Source organism: Agrilus planipennis, unplaced genomic scaffold (genome assembly GCF_000699045.2).
Source record: "Agrilus planipennis isolate EAB-ADULT unplaced genomic scaffold, Apla_2.0 scaffold30, whole genome shotgun sequence".
Classification (NCBI taxonomy): domain Eukaryota; kingdom Metazoa; phylum Arthropoda; class Insecta; order Coleoptera; family Buprestidae; genus Agrilus; species Agrilus planipennis.
In genome coordinates this window covers 1,914,927-1,927,879 of record NW_020438923.1, presented here as the reverse complement: position 1 = coordinate 1,927,879, position 12,953 = coordinate 1,914,927, and the positions used below count along the sequence as shown (strand labels likewise).

At 33.2% G+C, this 12,953-nt stretch overlaps 4 protein-coding genes across 5 annotated transcripts in view; 3 read left to right on the top strand and 1 right to left on the bottom strand.

Annotated features, from left to right (window-relative positions):
- Positions 1–12,953, bottom strand: part of LOC108732313 — an 86,240-nt gene that overhangs the window by 52,658 nt on the left and 20,629 nt on the right. The gene's annotated exons all lie outside the window — the stretch shown is intronic.
- Positions 45–3,198, top strand: LOC108732315 (phospholipase B1, membrane-associated-like). Its single transcript, XM_018463040.1, has 6 exons — positions 45–435; positions 1,017–1,230; positions 1,603–1,829; positions 1,992–2,154; positions 2,574–2,879; positions 2,971–3,198. The coding sequence occupies exons 1-6, from the start codon at positions 226–228 to the stop codon at positions 3,126–3,128; spliced, it is 1,278 nt and encodes a 425-aa protein (XP_018318542.1). The 5' UTR covers positions 45–225; the 3' UTR covers positions 3,129–3,198.
- Positions 3,998–6,295, top strand: LOC108732317 (phospholipase B1, membrane-associated). The gene is made up of 6 exons (XM_018463042.1): positions 3,998–4,274; positions 4,358–4,571; positions 4,628–4,854; positions 4,921–5,083; positions 5,153–5,440; positions 5,489–6,295. Exons 1-6 carry the CDS (start codon positions 4,101–4,103, stop codon positions 5,629–5,631), a joined length of 1,209 nt encoding a protein of 402 aa, XP_018318544.1. The 5' UTR covers positions 3,998–4,100; the 3' UTR covers positions 5,632–6,295.
- Positions 8,194–12,953, top strand: part of LOC108732318 (phospholipase B1, membrane-associated) — an 8,339-nt gene continuing 3,579 nt past the window's right edge. The window contains exons 1-5 of the mRNA XM_025973934.1: positions 8,194–8,338; positions 9,016–9,280; positions 9,343–9,729; positions 9,803–9,951; positions 10,022–10,190. Coding sequence (XP_025829719.1) covers positions 8,225–8,338; positions 9,016–9,280; positions 9,343–9,729; positions 9,803–9,951; positions 10,022–10,190 — 1,084 coding nt within the window. The 5' untranslated portion in view covers positions 8,194–8,224. The remainder of the gene's footprint in view (positions 8,339–9,015; positions 9,281–9,342; positions 9,730–9,802; positions 9,952–10,021; positions 10,191–12,953) is intronic.

Sequence of the window (12,953 nt, the reverse complement as noted above, 5' to 3'; positions counted from 1 at the left end):
TTATAACGAGATGAAGGATCATTCAAAACATTGCGTTGTTTCTCGCGTTTGCGATATCGCGCTTCCTACTGCTACATCCGCAAATTATTTCGTTTGTTTTTAATAGCAGTTGCGTTTTTCCGTGAAGTCATTTTCTATAATTTTTAATCGCCTTCTAACAAAAAACAAATGAAACAGGAATAAGTGCCGCCTTCGTTTTTTTTTTTGCATTTAAAGAAATTCAATATGAATTTTGTAATAAATCAGAAACTAAATGTTACGGGCTTAGTGGTAATTTTCGCCATGGTTTTCCATAAAACTACACAGAGTCCTCTGGAGAGAGGTCCTGTCGATCAACTTACACCGTTGTGGAGACAGTTTAAAAAATCACTAATGTTATCATTAGGAACACCTTTCAATTCTGGAAGAAGTGCAAGGATGGTATTAGCACAAGGTGTAAGTAACCATAATTTTATATAAAATATCTAATACAGAGCACAAAACCTAGGGGTTGAAACCCCTGGTGGTTGAAGTAAAGCGTCAAAATGCTAAAACGTCGACTACAATGAAACAAATGAAGTAATTTGTGACTATACGAGATTCGTTTTTCAAAAACAAAACAAAAAGTTTTCTCAAAATTTGTCAGATGACTAAGAAAAGAGCGTCAAGAACAAAAAAATGGTTACGTCATTCTATAGCGTTATTAAAAACAAAACACGAATCAAAGGTGTTGAATGAGAATAAAAAAAGAGATTATTTCGAATGAAGAATTACTGTTGGCAAAAAATTTATAAATTATCGCCAATCTTGATAGACGCACCGTTGGAAACTTAAATAAACGTAGATAAAAAGTTGATAAATAGGATAAGCAAAGTTCAACAACAATTGACACCGAACAACATTTGCATAACGGGTATATTTTGGAACATTTTTCGTAATATTCGAAAATGTGCGAATTCATGTTTAATTAGGATTGGTAATTTGGTTCTTTTAGAAACGATATTACATTTTTTAACTGACTGTAATTATTTGAACAGAAATTTCAGAAACAAATTGACCACTCGGTTCCATTTCCATGCCCTTTGAATAATACCCGAAGTCAAAAAAGACCTGTAAGTGTCCATGCCCTTCGGCCTGGAGATATTGACGTAATAGGGGCAATGGGAGACAGCTTAACTGCAGGATTTGGTTTAACAGCTACAAATTTGCTTTCACTCCTGATAGAGAATAGGGGGATGTCATTTAGTGGGGGTAAAATGATTTGATTTCTTATTTATTTACATCACAAAAGTTACCATAAAAATCAAAATTAGTTAAAAGATAAAATATATAATATTCTTTACCCTTTAACTGTGTTTGATTATTATTATACATTTTCGCAATATTTATATCACCTATCATTAATTTACTGTGACTGTTTTCTATTAGATTCTAAAACTTTGTTTATCAATTCATAAAATTTTACTGATCATTTCCAAATAACAATTTTACAAACGTGCCACTGTATCGATTTCTACCTCAGGTATACGTATGTAGCAATAATATCTTAAAACAAGAAAAGTAGAAATGTACCCTTGGAGAAACCCGCAGGAATTTTTTTAAAACCAAAATATGATTCTATAGGGGGTCAAGGCACATGGAGGAACTTTCTGACACTACCCAATATCCTGAAAGAATTCAATCCCAATTTGTATGGATACGCCTTGGGGGCTTATCTGTCGACTGAAGCAGGATCAAGGCTTAATGTTGCGGAAGGGTCTGCCATATCTGACAATATGCCATACATGGCGAAGGTATTAGTCGAAAGGATAAAAAGGGATCGTAATATAAATTTACAACAAGACTGGAAGGTAATAGCTTATTTTACTCTTTTATTCCTTATGACTAGAACAAAAGTTCTCGGTCAGTATTCTGTTGAAACTTTTTGGTTTCCATCAGCACGCCGACAAAATTCTGACCAGCCTATAATACCTACTGCCATTAAATTAATGTCAGTTCTAATTTAATTACAGATGATAACTCTATTGATCGGAGATAACGATTTCTGTTCAGAATTATGCTACAAAAGGAATTTTCAATCGGTCTTAAACAAGCACAAACAAGATTTATTAGAAGTCCTACGAACTCTACGTGATAATTTGCCAAGAACATTCGTCAATATTTTGCCCCCTGTTAGTAAGTATAATTATTATGTATTAACCAGAAGAGAGCCTCGTAGTAGTCTCCAATGATGTGTGACATCTAACCTCGTAATGTAACTATTTCACATATTTGGTACAAAATTATTTAAATAAACGCCTATTAATCTGGTACTGTATTTATATCACTTTGTTCACTTTATACTTCGTCACTCTTTTGAAAAGTTCTCGAAAATTTTTTGTTATACGGCCATATACATATAATTCATTCGGTGTGTGATTTATGCCCCTGACCGGCCCGCCGACCAAGCGTCGGCATTTGTTTATCATCGATTGCCACCACAGCAATATCCACATCGCCGCATAGACTGAAATTAGTCTAACACAAATTGATAAGTTTTACACATCAAGCGAAACATTGCTGTATGCTACTGATTTTTATCTGTATACTTTTAGATGTGGCAGTGTTAAAATTCACTTATACTCCCAGCATATGCGTCATAACCCATAGTGTAGAATGCCCATGCGTACATGGATTGGCCCATAGGGCGTCCCAGAAGAAATTTGCAAATATTATTCGAAAATGGCAAAAACTCGACGAAGAAATAGTCAATTTGGATGAGTTTGACACCGAAGACTTCACAGTTGTATACCAACCCTTTGTAATTGATGCCTCGCTTCCGAAGAATGAGGAAGGCGAAACAGATTTAACCGAATTGTCAGAGGATTGTTTTCATCAAAGCCAAAAGGGAGCAGCAAGAAGTAATACTGACATTCTTTTATTTTTGTTTACGACTAACGTCAAGCTATTAATAGTCTAAAAACTGCTATTCATTTTTGTTTTTCTTTCTAGCTGCTAATAATTTATGGAATAATTTACTTGAACCGGTCGGAAAAAAGAGAACCAACGAAACAAGACTGTTTGAAAGATTCCTTTGCCCGAGTGCTGAAAATCCGTTTTTATTCACAAGAAGAAACAGCAAACTCGCAATTCAATTACATAATTATTAAATAATAATAACGTTATTAAAGAAATGTTTTCTTAATTCACCTACTTTAAATATGATCTATTAGACAGATATAGTTGGGATGTTTAAAATTGGTATAGTTTGCAATAAAATTGTCGTTATTGTTCTCTTCTTTCAACTTGCTACTACTACTTTTACTCACAACAGAGGGTATATCGTAAACATAGAAAAGAGATGTCAGTTAATAATTGCAGCGGACACAAATAAATAAAAAGGAATAATATTACACCAATTGATATGTAATAGAAACAGAAGCAGACAAGAATAATTTTAGCACGTTGCCAGCATCGGACTTTAAAAAAACTTAACCTAACCTAAACAACCTCTAACAATTGTACCGCTTACTATTATTCGGTTATCTCTTTTCACTTTGTGTCTACTACTAACCTAACTTAACAAGAACGAATTTAAAACACAGCAAATGACTACAGTCCCAAGTAGAAACAAGAAAGAAGATACGTCCATTCTCAAATATAATTTATTGCGAACTATGCCAATTTTAAACGTCTCAACTGTAGCCAGTATTCCAGTAGATTATAAACAGATATTTCATATTTTTCTACAGTAATTGCCTTGAAACAGTGGTAAAATCAAATTCCTTGTTTTCGCTTCATCATACAAATTGATCCACACGTACATAGCTATAATTTAATTTAATTTAAAAATAATTGTCATTTAAACATTGCCTCGAAAGAGCCAGCCTATGAAACGACGATTTGTAAATTATGCAGAAATAAATTTATACCTAGTGTATAATTAACTAACTAATTTTCAAAATAAAGTGCAACTTTGGCCTTCGCCTATGCTATAAATATGAAAAATGAAAAAATATCAACAGTTTAACGGAAAAAATCTGGATTGGTTTTATGTTTATTGAAACTTACGTTAGTGTGTACTAAATGTTTACTAATTAGTAATAATAATCTAAGACGTTTTATAGCGTTTTCAGTTTGCTATGGGTGTTTTAGAGCTTCTAATTATGACCCTTCTTATTCAAAATAGTCTTCAATTAAATATCGAACGTTCGGTTTATGATACTTTTACTCCATTCGTTAGGTTTTCCCGATTTTGGACTCGTTCAACATTTCGCACATGGTTGTTTGATATTCCGAAAGCTCAATCAGAAAATGTAAGTCATCTAACATTTTTAAAATTCCCACGTGCTGAGGAGAGCTAATAATTTCAAAATAGCGATAAATTACCGTTTCTTAGAAAATTCAGCCACAAATAGACGAAACCGTCCCGTTTTCATGTCCATTGAACAACACAAGAAGTCCTGAAAGACCAACAAACGTAAATAAACTACGACCTGGTGATATCGATGTCATTGGAGCAATGGGAGACAGTTTGACTGCAGGATTCGGATTATTGGCTACAAACTTAGTTTCAGTTTTGTTTGAGAATAGGGGTTTATCTTTTAGCGGGGGTATTAATTAATTAAAGCCAAAACTTCTAGTCCTTGTCAGGTATTCTATTAATTAGGTGGGGACAAAACTTGGAGGAATTATCTCACTTTGCCGAACATATTGAAGGAATTTAATCCAAATCTGCAAGGATTTTCTACTGGAAATTCCTATACTTTTGAAAAGGAATCAAATCTTAACGTAGCCGAAGGTGGCGCTGTGTCAGACAACACTCCGTATATGGCACAAATGTTAGCCAATAGGATCAAACTAGACCCCAAAGTTAACATCAAACTTGATTGGAAGGTTTATTTATAATAACAGAGTATCTCAATTAAAAAAAAAACACGTTTTTGCATGTCATAATTTCAGATGATTACGTATTTTATTGGCGGAAACGATTTCTGTTGGGATATGTGCTTCAGAAGTAATCCAGAATCTATTGTAGATAAACATAGAAATAATCTAATAGAAGCTCTAAGGATATTGCGAGATAATTTACCAAGAACTCTTGTCAATGTTATAAATGCCCCGAGTAAGTAAATTTTAAATTTCCGATGAACATTTTCTTCTATCTTGTTTTAGTAATCAAAGCTTATTTTAGGTATTGAAATAATTGCAAATATCCCAAACAAACCACCCATTTGTTATATAACTCATAGCGCAGAATGCCCGTGTATATTTGGGTTGGGGTACCAAAACTATCAACCCATGTTTACAGATATTATGAGAAAATGGCAAAAAGTTGAACAGGAAGTAGTTGACATGGACGAATTCGACACAGATGATTTTTCTGTTGTACTACAACCCTTTACATTAAATTATATTGTTCCAGATTTAAGTCACATGTCTGTAGATTGCTTCCATCCAAGTCAAAAGGGAACAGCTCAAGGTAAAATGTGTTGTAAATCGCAAGCTATTCCTTGAAATATTTTTTTAGCTGCTAATAGCTTATGGAATAATTTATTAGAACCTGTTGGTAAGAAGAGTACAAGAGAAACAAATCTTTTCAGCAATTTTAAATGTCCTACTGCCAAAAATCCTTTTCTTTTTACCAGACGTAACAGCGAAATATCTACATAACTGAAACTGGTACCGATTTAAATTATTTAATTAATTCATATAATTACCTGTAAATTTTCAACATTCAACTTTAGCATCATATTTACATTTATAATTTTGAATAATTAATTAACTAAACTGTTTTGTTTGTGACATGTACGTTTGTGTAAAATGTGTTGCGCACTTTCGTCTCTACCTAGCAGTTTCTATAACTTTTTTATTAACACCAGAAATCACTATATATGTGTTGGTTCAGTATAACAAAACCCAAACTATGTTTTCTTATATTTTTTTAAACAATAACACCGTTTCGATCTATATATAAAAAGAACTACCAAACTTAAAATACATTGAAACTGATAATTGTTATTAAATAAACATTTACGGTGAAAAAACATCAAAAACTGCTTCAAATGGTAGTCCTTTTATTCCTTAACTATCCTTAGAAAACGCAACTACCATAGGCGAACACTGACGTTAGAACTGTATATCCGAATTTTAAAAACGCCGGGTTCGTCACTTGACCGCACGTTGGAGTCTCCGCGTATTTTCTAGTATTACGCTAAAACTAAAGTAGCTACAAAAATTTCTTTCAGACAAAAATTGTTCTACTATCAAAGCTCTTTCTTATGGTGGGTGCAAAATTCTTTTACGCAATGTTTTGAGCAAGTTATTGCAATTTAAAGAGGGCAAGTTTGTCGTTCGTTCATTTGGTATTCACTAAAATTACTTCAGTGGAATAAATACATTCTAATTTCTAATTCAACCGGGCTTCAAACTATAAACTTAGTTATTTAATGGGTATAGATTCATTATAAAAGCTCTTTAGCTGGTTTGCGTTTTATTTTTATTACTGATAAAAAGAAACGAACACGAGAAACGTTTTGGCTTTTGGAAAACATTGTGCAAGAAAGAAACAATGGCTAGACAGTCATAGCGGTATGTTTGGTTTGGGACAATTAAAACCGAGCAAAATGCAAACACAATTTTAACAGAAGTTCATCAGTATGCATCATACCGAGTGTTTATTAACTAAAGAACATTACGAAAGAAAGTTGCAGGCTGCATTTCGGGTTTACGCCAAAATAATATGTATTAGTTGTAATAATGATGAACAAGAACAAATAATTATAAAATATTTTAAGGTGTTAGAACTGTTTGCAACCATTGTAATTAAGTTAATGAGCAGAACGAGTTAAATTTTTTTAAATGCATAAACATTAGGTAAAGTTTAATGTTCCGTATGATCCTTTAAACTAAAAACATGACATGTGTTTTTCATGTTTCGCTGCTGTATTAACAACATGGAAAGTTTATCATAATTAATTTTAATCGGAGTTGCTATGTAATTTGAATGTTACGTAATTAAAATGGAAGTCATAGGACACGTATTTACATCATAATTTTAACTTCTGCCGAGTTAATGTAAGACTCGAGCAAAACTGGCAAAAGAGGTAAAATTACCACATTAGTACAAAACATTGTTGTAAAATTAACGTTGTCTTGGCTGATGTAGCAACAAACAATAGACTACGATTCTGTTTAAGTAATAACAAACTTTAGTGGTCATTTTAAAGAAATACTTACACTCAAGCAAAAATCTATTAAATATTTACGTTTAAAGCTTTTTAGTACGACAGACTTTTTTTAAAATCTGCATTCTGTACATGCTACCGATTGGTACATAAAAAACATAACTACTTATTACAAAATACTTCTAGATCCCTAAATATTCTCAACCTGTCGAAAGAAAGTAGAAGTAAACAAATCTTTCACCGCACTTTACACAGTTTGTACGCAATAATAATTCTTTCCGTTTTGTCCTGGCGACGACCCTTTCTAAGGCCATGGTGTAACTTGCATTTTTTATTTTAATGTATGCGTCTCACGTCTGTTACAAACGTGGCCCCAAAGGTCCCCACTTAATGATACACAACTGTACCCATGTGTACTCTACGTAATAATGTACCCACTTCTATCAAATAGAAAAACTTTGAACGTCAGTCCGAATAATGTTTTAGGGCGCAGTGTTTACATAGTAGGTAATACACACGGTGATTCTATTCCAACAGGGAGAAAATGAGCCGGAAGNAAGAAATTTAGTAATTAATAAATGAAAATCGAGCAACGAAATAAATGTTTTATCGAATCCTTTTTAAAAAACGTTTTGTTTTCTTCACTGTGTTCATTCGTACTTAAAAAAATAAACTTTTTCTTTTGCAACAGGAGATAGCTACTTGTGACCTCGTAACCCTTTTGATTTTTACTATTGTACCAAAGGTATATACGTATATAGCCTTATCCGACTGAATTCTGCAACAACTCCACTATCTCCATTCGAATAAATTATGTTGAAAAGAAACATAAACAATTATTTCCCTTCAATTATCTGTATCTTTAACTCTACATCGTACGTTGCCAATAGAAAACCTGATTGACTATATATTTAATTGTATTTATAGAGCATTTTCTGTGACGGGTTTTTCTTAACCAACAGGATAAATCAAAATTGAAAATTTAAAAAACAAACGGATTTAAAAATAATAAATTAAAGATGCAAATTATTAATTCAATTATTTTTTAGGACATAATTACTTAGAAAAAAAGAGAGAGCATGCTAAAGTTGAAGAGATTTGTACTTGTTTGTTTTGTCGTGTCGCTACAATGGGCCAATTTGCAACGGACGAACTACAAAACCTACGAAGATTTGATTGAAATTACTTTACAGGTAATGTTATGAATAAATAAATTAATAATTATCATTTAAAAGAAGATGCCTCTACTACTAAAAACCCCTCGCATGCGTTTGTTTATTAATCCAGTGTCAAAGGCTAATGATAAGTTTTGGCCGGTCCTATTTATAACTTTCCATTTTACTACCTATATGATGCTTACAATTAATTGTAATTCTGAATGAAACAACGAAAGCTGAGTGTGTACGTGCTGGCACCTCCCTCCAACAAAAATAAATACATATGTATATTCTGAATAAATTAATTACGTATTTTCACTGCCTAAAAACTATTTATTTACGATTTCCCCGACGCTACGCGACATTACGTCCGCTCTTCAACAATAATCTACTGCAATTGAGAAAAAGGAAGCTACTTTTAATAGATACTCATAACTATTTAAATTTCGAAAAATTAGTTCTTTGATAATAATTAATTTTATTAGATTAAAAGTTTCCCAAGAATATAATTTAAATCAATAGTCACCGGAGAAGGCACCGACAACCTATGACCCGCGGGGCACCGAGTGACCCATTTGATAACTTCATATGACCCGCTTCAATTCCAAAAATAAATTATTATACATGTACAAACATGAATACGAAGCGAATACTTTGAAAATAAATACTGCCTTCAAACCGACGCGAAAAACAGTTTATGTTTTATTTTTCAGGAAGCCCGAAAACGATTATTTCTACAATACTCAAACAGTAGCGTAAGAAAGCAAAGGGAATTCCCCGAATCTTTTTCTTTCCCGTGCCAAAATGCCGCAAGGTTTGGAAGGTCACCAACCCGCCCAACCAGCGTCCACAAGCTTCGACCTGGTGATATTGACGTGGTGGCAGCAATGGGCGACTCTTTAGTAGCAGGAAACGGTGCAATGGAAGATTTTGCTTTGGGTAACATGATTGAAAGCAGGGGTGTCTCGTGGTGCATTGGTAATAAGTTATTGCAAATGCGTAAACAGTTTTGAATTTCTTACAATAGCTTCGTCTTGCAGGAGGTGATGGTACATGGCGTCAATTCGTCACCCTGCCAAACATTTTGAAAGAATTCAACCCTAATCTAACGGGCTATTCGACGGGAATTGGGGAATTCACCGCCCCTAACTCAGGGTTGAACATAGGATTCCCTGTTGCTGCTGATGCAGACGCATTAAAGCAAGCGCACATCTTGGTAGACAGGATACGGAAAAATCATAAAATCGATATAAACAATGATTGGAAAATGATTACGGTTTTCTTCGGTGCTAACGATTTGTGTTCGGCCCAATGTTTTGACGCCCAAAAGGGGTCACCGTACAACCATGCGGTAAAACTGAGTAAAGCATTGGACTATTTACAACGCCATTTACCTAGGACATTTGTAAATTTAATTCCCGTAATAGGCAAGTAGCTTTTAATCTCTACCAATAAGTACGCAATAATGTCAAAATTTACGATTTCCCTTTTACGTGCTAGATGTTACCGTTAGCGTTAGGCTTAAGAGATCATTGATGTGCCGTCTAATGCACTCGCTTTACTGCACCTGTTATCGAAAAACTAAAGGCGACCCTGTTGATGAACTTTCGGAGATGACGAGAAAGTATCAACAAGCGGAAGAAATTCTGGTAATAAATCAAGAAATTACTTGAAAAATCATTGCTTAATAACAACTTATGACCACGTGTCTATTTTTAGATCTCAAGCGGACGCTATGACCAAAAAGAAGACTTTACCGTAATAATCCAACCGTTTATTAAATATTTTAATACGCCCAGGAATCACATTCTTCGACAAAGAGAAGCCATTGACATATCATACATTACATATGATTGTTTTCATTTTTCACAGAAAGGGCACGCATTAGGTAACATTAAAATTATTTATTTTCATTCCTTTACAGAAAATTGCGTTAAACTAATCCATATAACTAAATTTTTGAGAAATTCGCAACTTTCCGTTGTATTATTCTCTACAATGTACAAGAAACCTCTTGTTGTAGATACGAAAAAAGATTGCTCGTCATCATCATCATAAGGTCGTCAGTCCTAAGACTGGTTGGACACGTACCTCCACTCCTTCCTATCCTGAGCTAAATTTCGCATTTCCCTAAAACTAGAACATCCCACATCGTTAACTATTTGCGAACAGTAATCTAATCTAGATCTAGCTCTACCCCTTTTAACTCCAGTTTGGTGTCTTGCCAACTTATCCCGCCTATTTTTTATTGACTTCCATAGAGTCCTCTGTTCTCCTATTCATAATAATGCCTCTTCATTTCTTACCCTCTCTATCCACAGTATCCTCAACATTTCAAACGCTTCCAACCCTTTCTTTTCCGCAAGGTCCACCGTCCATGTTTCGCACAAGTACAGCGCCGCGTTCCAAACATACTTATCTGACTTCCTAGATACCTAAAATCAGCCACTTCTTCTAATCTTTCCCTACGTTTTCTTCCCTTGCATGCCAGTATTTTTGTTTTAATTTTATTTATTTTCATACAATACTGTTTTGTCAATACCGCTTCCATTTTATTTAAAGCTAATAATTATTTTAAGCTATTAATTAACAATTTTATCAATCATTTTATCAATCATGGAAAACCGTACTTAATAGTTTTAAAATTCAACTTCAACTTCAACAAATAGTTAGGGGTATAGGGTTTCTTCTAGTTTTCGGGAAATGCTAAGATTACCGCAAAATGAGACGCGTGTTCGATCAGTCTTTGGACTGATGACCTTGCGATAATGACGATGATGTAACTTTGCTACATGTACAGTTTTTTTTTATTTTTAATTAGAATATTAAAGCAGTTTAAATGACAAATTAACACTGAAAAGTCAAATTTTTATTGTAATACTACTAAAACTGTCATTAATTATTTAAGTTACCACATAAGACAGACGAGAGCAAAAAAGTTCTGTGTTTTAAGCGTGTAGCTCTTCATTAATCACTGCGTCAAATAAAAATTAAACTGTGATAAGTGGTTTGTCGGCGTAGTCCATGAATGTTTAACACTGTTGACCTCAAAAAGAAGAGCACCGATAAGCCATACGAAATTAAATAAATGTTCAAAAGTCACTTTAGTTTTTAACAACATCGATTTCTTTATTTACAAACATAATCAGTCGTTAATTTATAATTAGTAAGCAATCGAAAAGTAAACTAAACGATAGGAAAATTGTTTGGGGCCACAATTTAATTTTTCTATATCAAATTATACAACAGTTTCATTTGCAATCAAATGCGAATCTATTTTCAGTAGAAGAGCTATAAATATTACAAGACTATAAATTATTTATTTATGTGTGATATAATCAGTTATAGACTCCTCATATATTATATTATTAAAACGCGTAATATGAGAAATGTTACGGGTTACAGTTTCGGAAATATCAGAAATTACAATAAATTCCAACATTTTCTTCGATTTGGAAAACGAATACATCAAAACTTATAAAAACTTAGTCAAATGGTTCAGTATTTTATTACATTTTTCATTTAGAAAACATTAGGATTAACTGTCAAAATTAAGTAAACGTTTTGTACATGAAGAGATTAATTAAAAGACAGCCGAAAATATTCTTAATTACCGCCATTTATTATGTAACGTTTTTTATTTCATATTTGATTAAATTGTCGACTTCCCCAATGATAAAAAAGTTGAATCTGTGACGCAAATCGCAAACTGAGTTCCTAAGTGGAGTCAAAAAACGAAACAGACTTTAATCATTATACATTTTTTTTACTTTCAAATGTCTATTACCGCAATCGTTCAAGTTGAAAAATCTTAAAAAAGAATGACAATGAACCTCAACTTAAATGCCAAGTATCTCAACTAATACTTAAAAAATACTACATACTCAAAACCATTCAGCAATATCCTGAATCCTATATATAAATAGTAACGCCAACATTAAATAAATAGTGGATAATTACAATAATGTCGATGACATTTGATCCCATATCGTCTCCAAAGATAGTGAACCAAAATAAAATTTTTATTCATTTTGATACAAAGAATTACAAAATTTGGAATTTTTCAAGTAACACACAGCTGATAAGGTACATTATTCTAAATGGGCTGTAGAATATCAAGACTTAATTTGGATTTTTTACGAATCAATTCGTTAACATCTCTAGTCTGATTTATAAATCCATTTTTAACGATCTCTTTCAATTTATAACTATTACTTTGACTTCTTAGGAATATTTCTATATGTATATTTCTCACTTAAAGTAATAATAACAATTTCGTATGGTTTAAATACTCCTTCTTGTATAAAAACATTTTTTTTATTAAATAATTTCTAATCTTTACAGTAGCGTAAGAAAGCAAAGGGAATTCCCCGAATCTTTTTCTTTCCCGTGCCAAAATGCCGCAAGGTTTGGAAGGTCACCAACCCGCCCAACCAGCGTCCACAAGCTTCGACCTGGTGATATTGACGTGGTGGCAGCAATGGGCGACTCTTTAGTAGCAGGAAACGGTGCAATGGAAGATTTTGCTTTGGGTAACATGATTGAAAGCAGGGGTGTCTCGTGGTGCATTGGTAATAAGTTATTGCAAATGCGTAAACAGTTTTGAATTTCTTACAATAGCTTCGTCTTGCAGGAGGTGATGGTACATGGC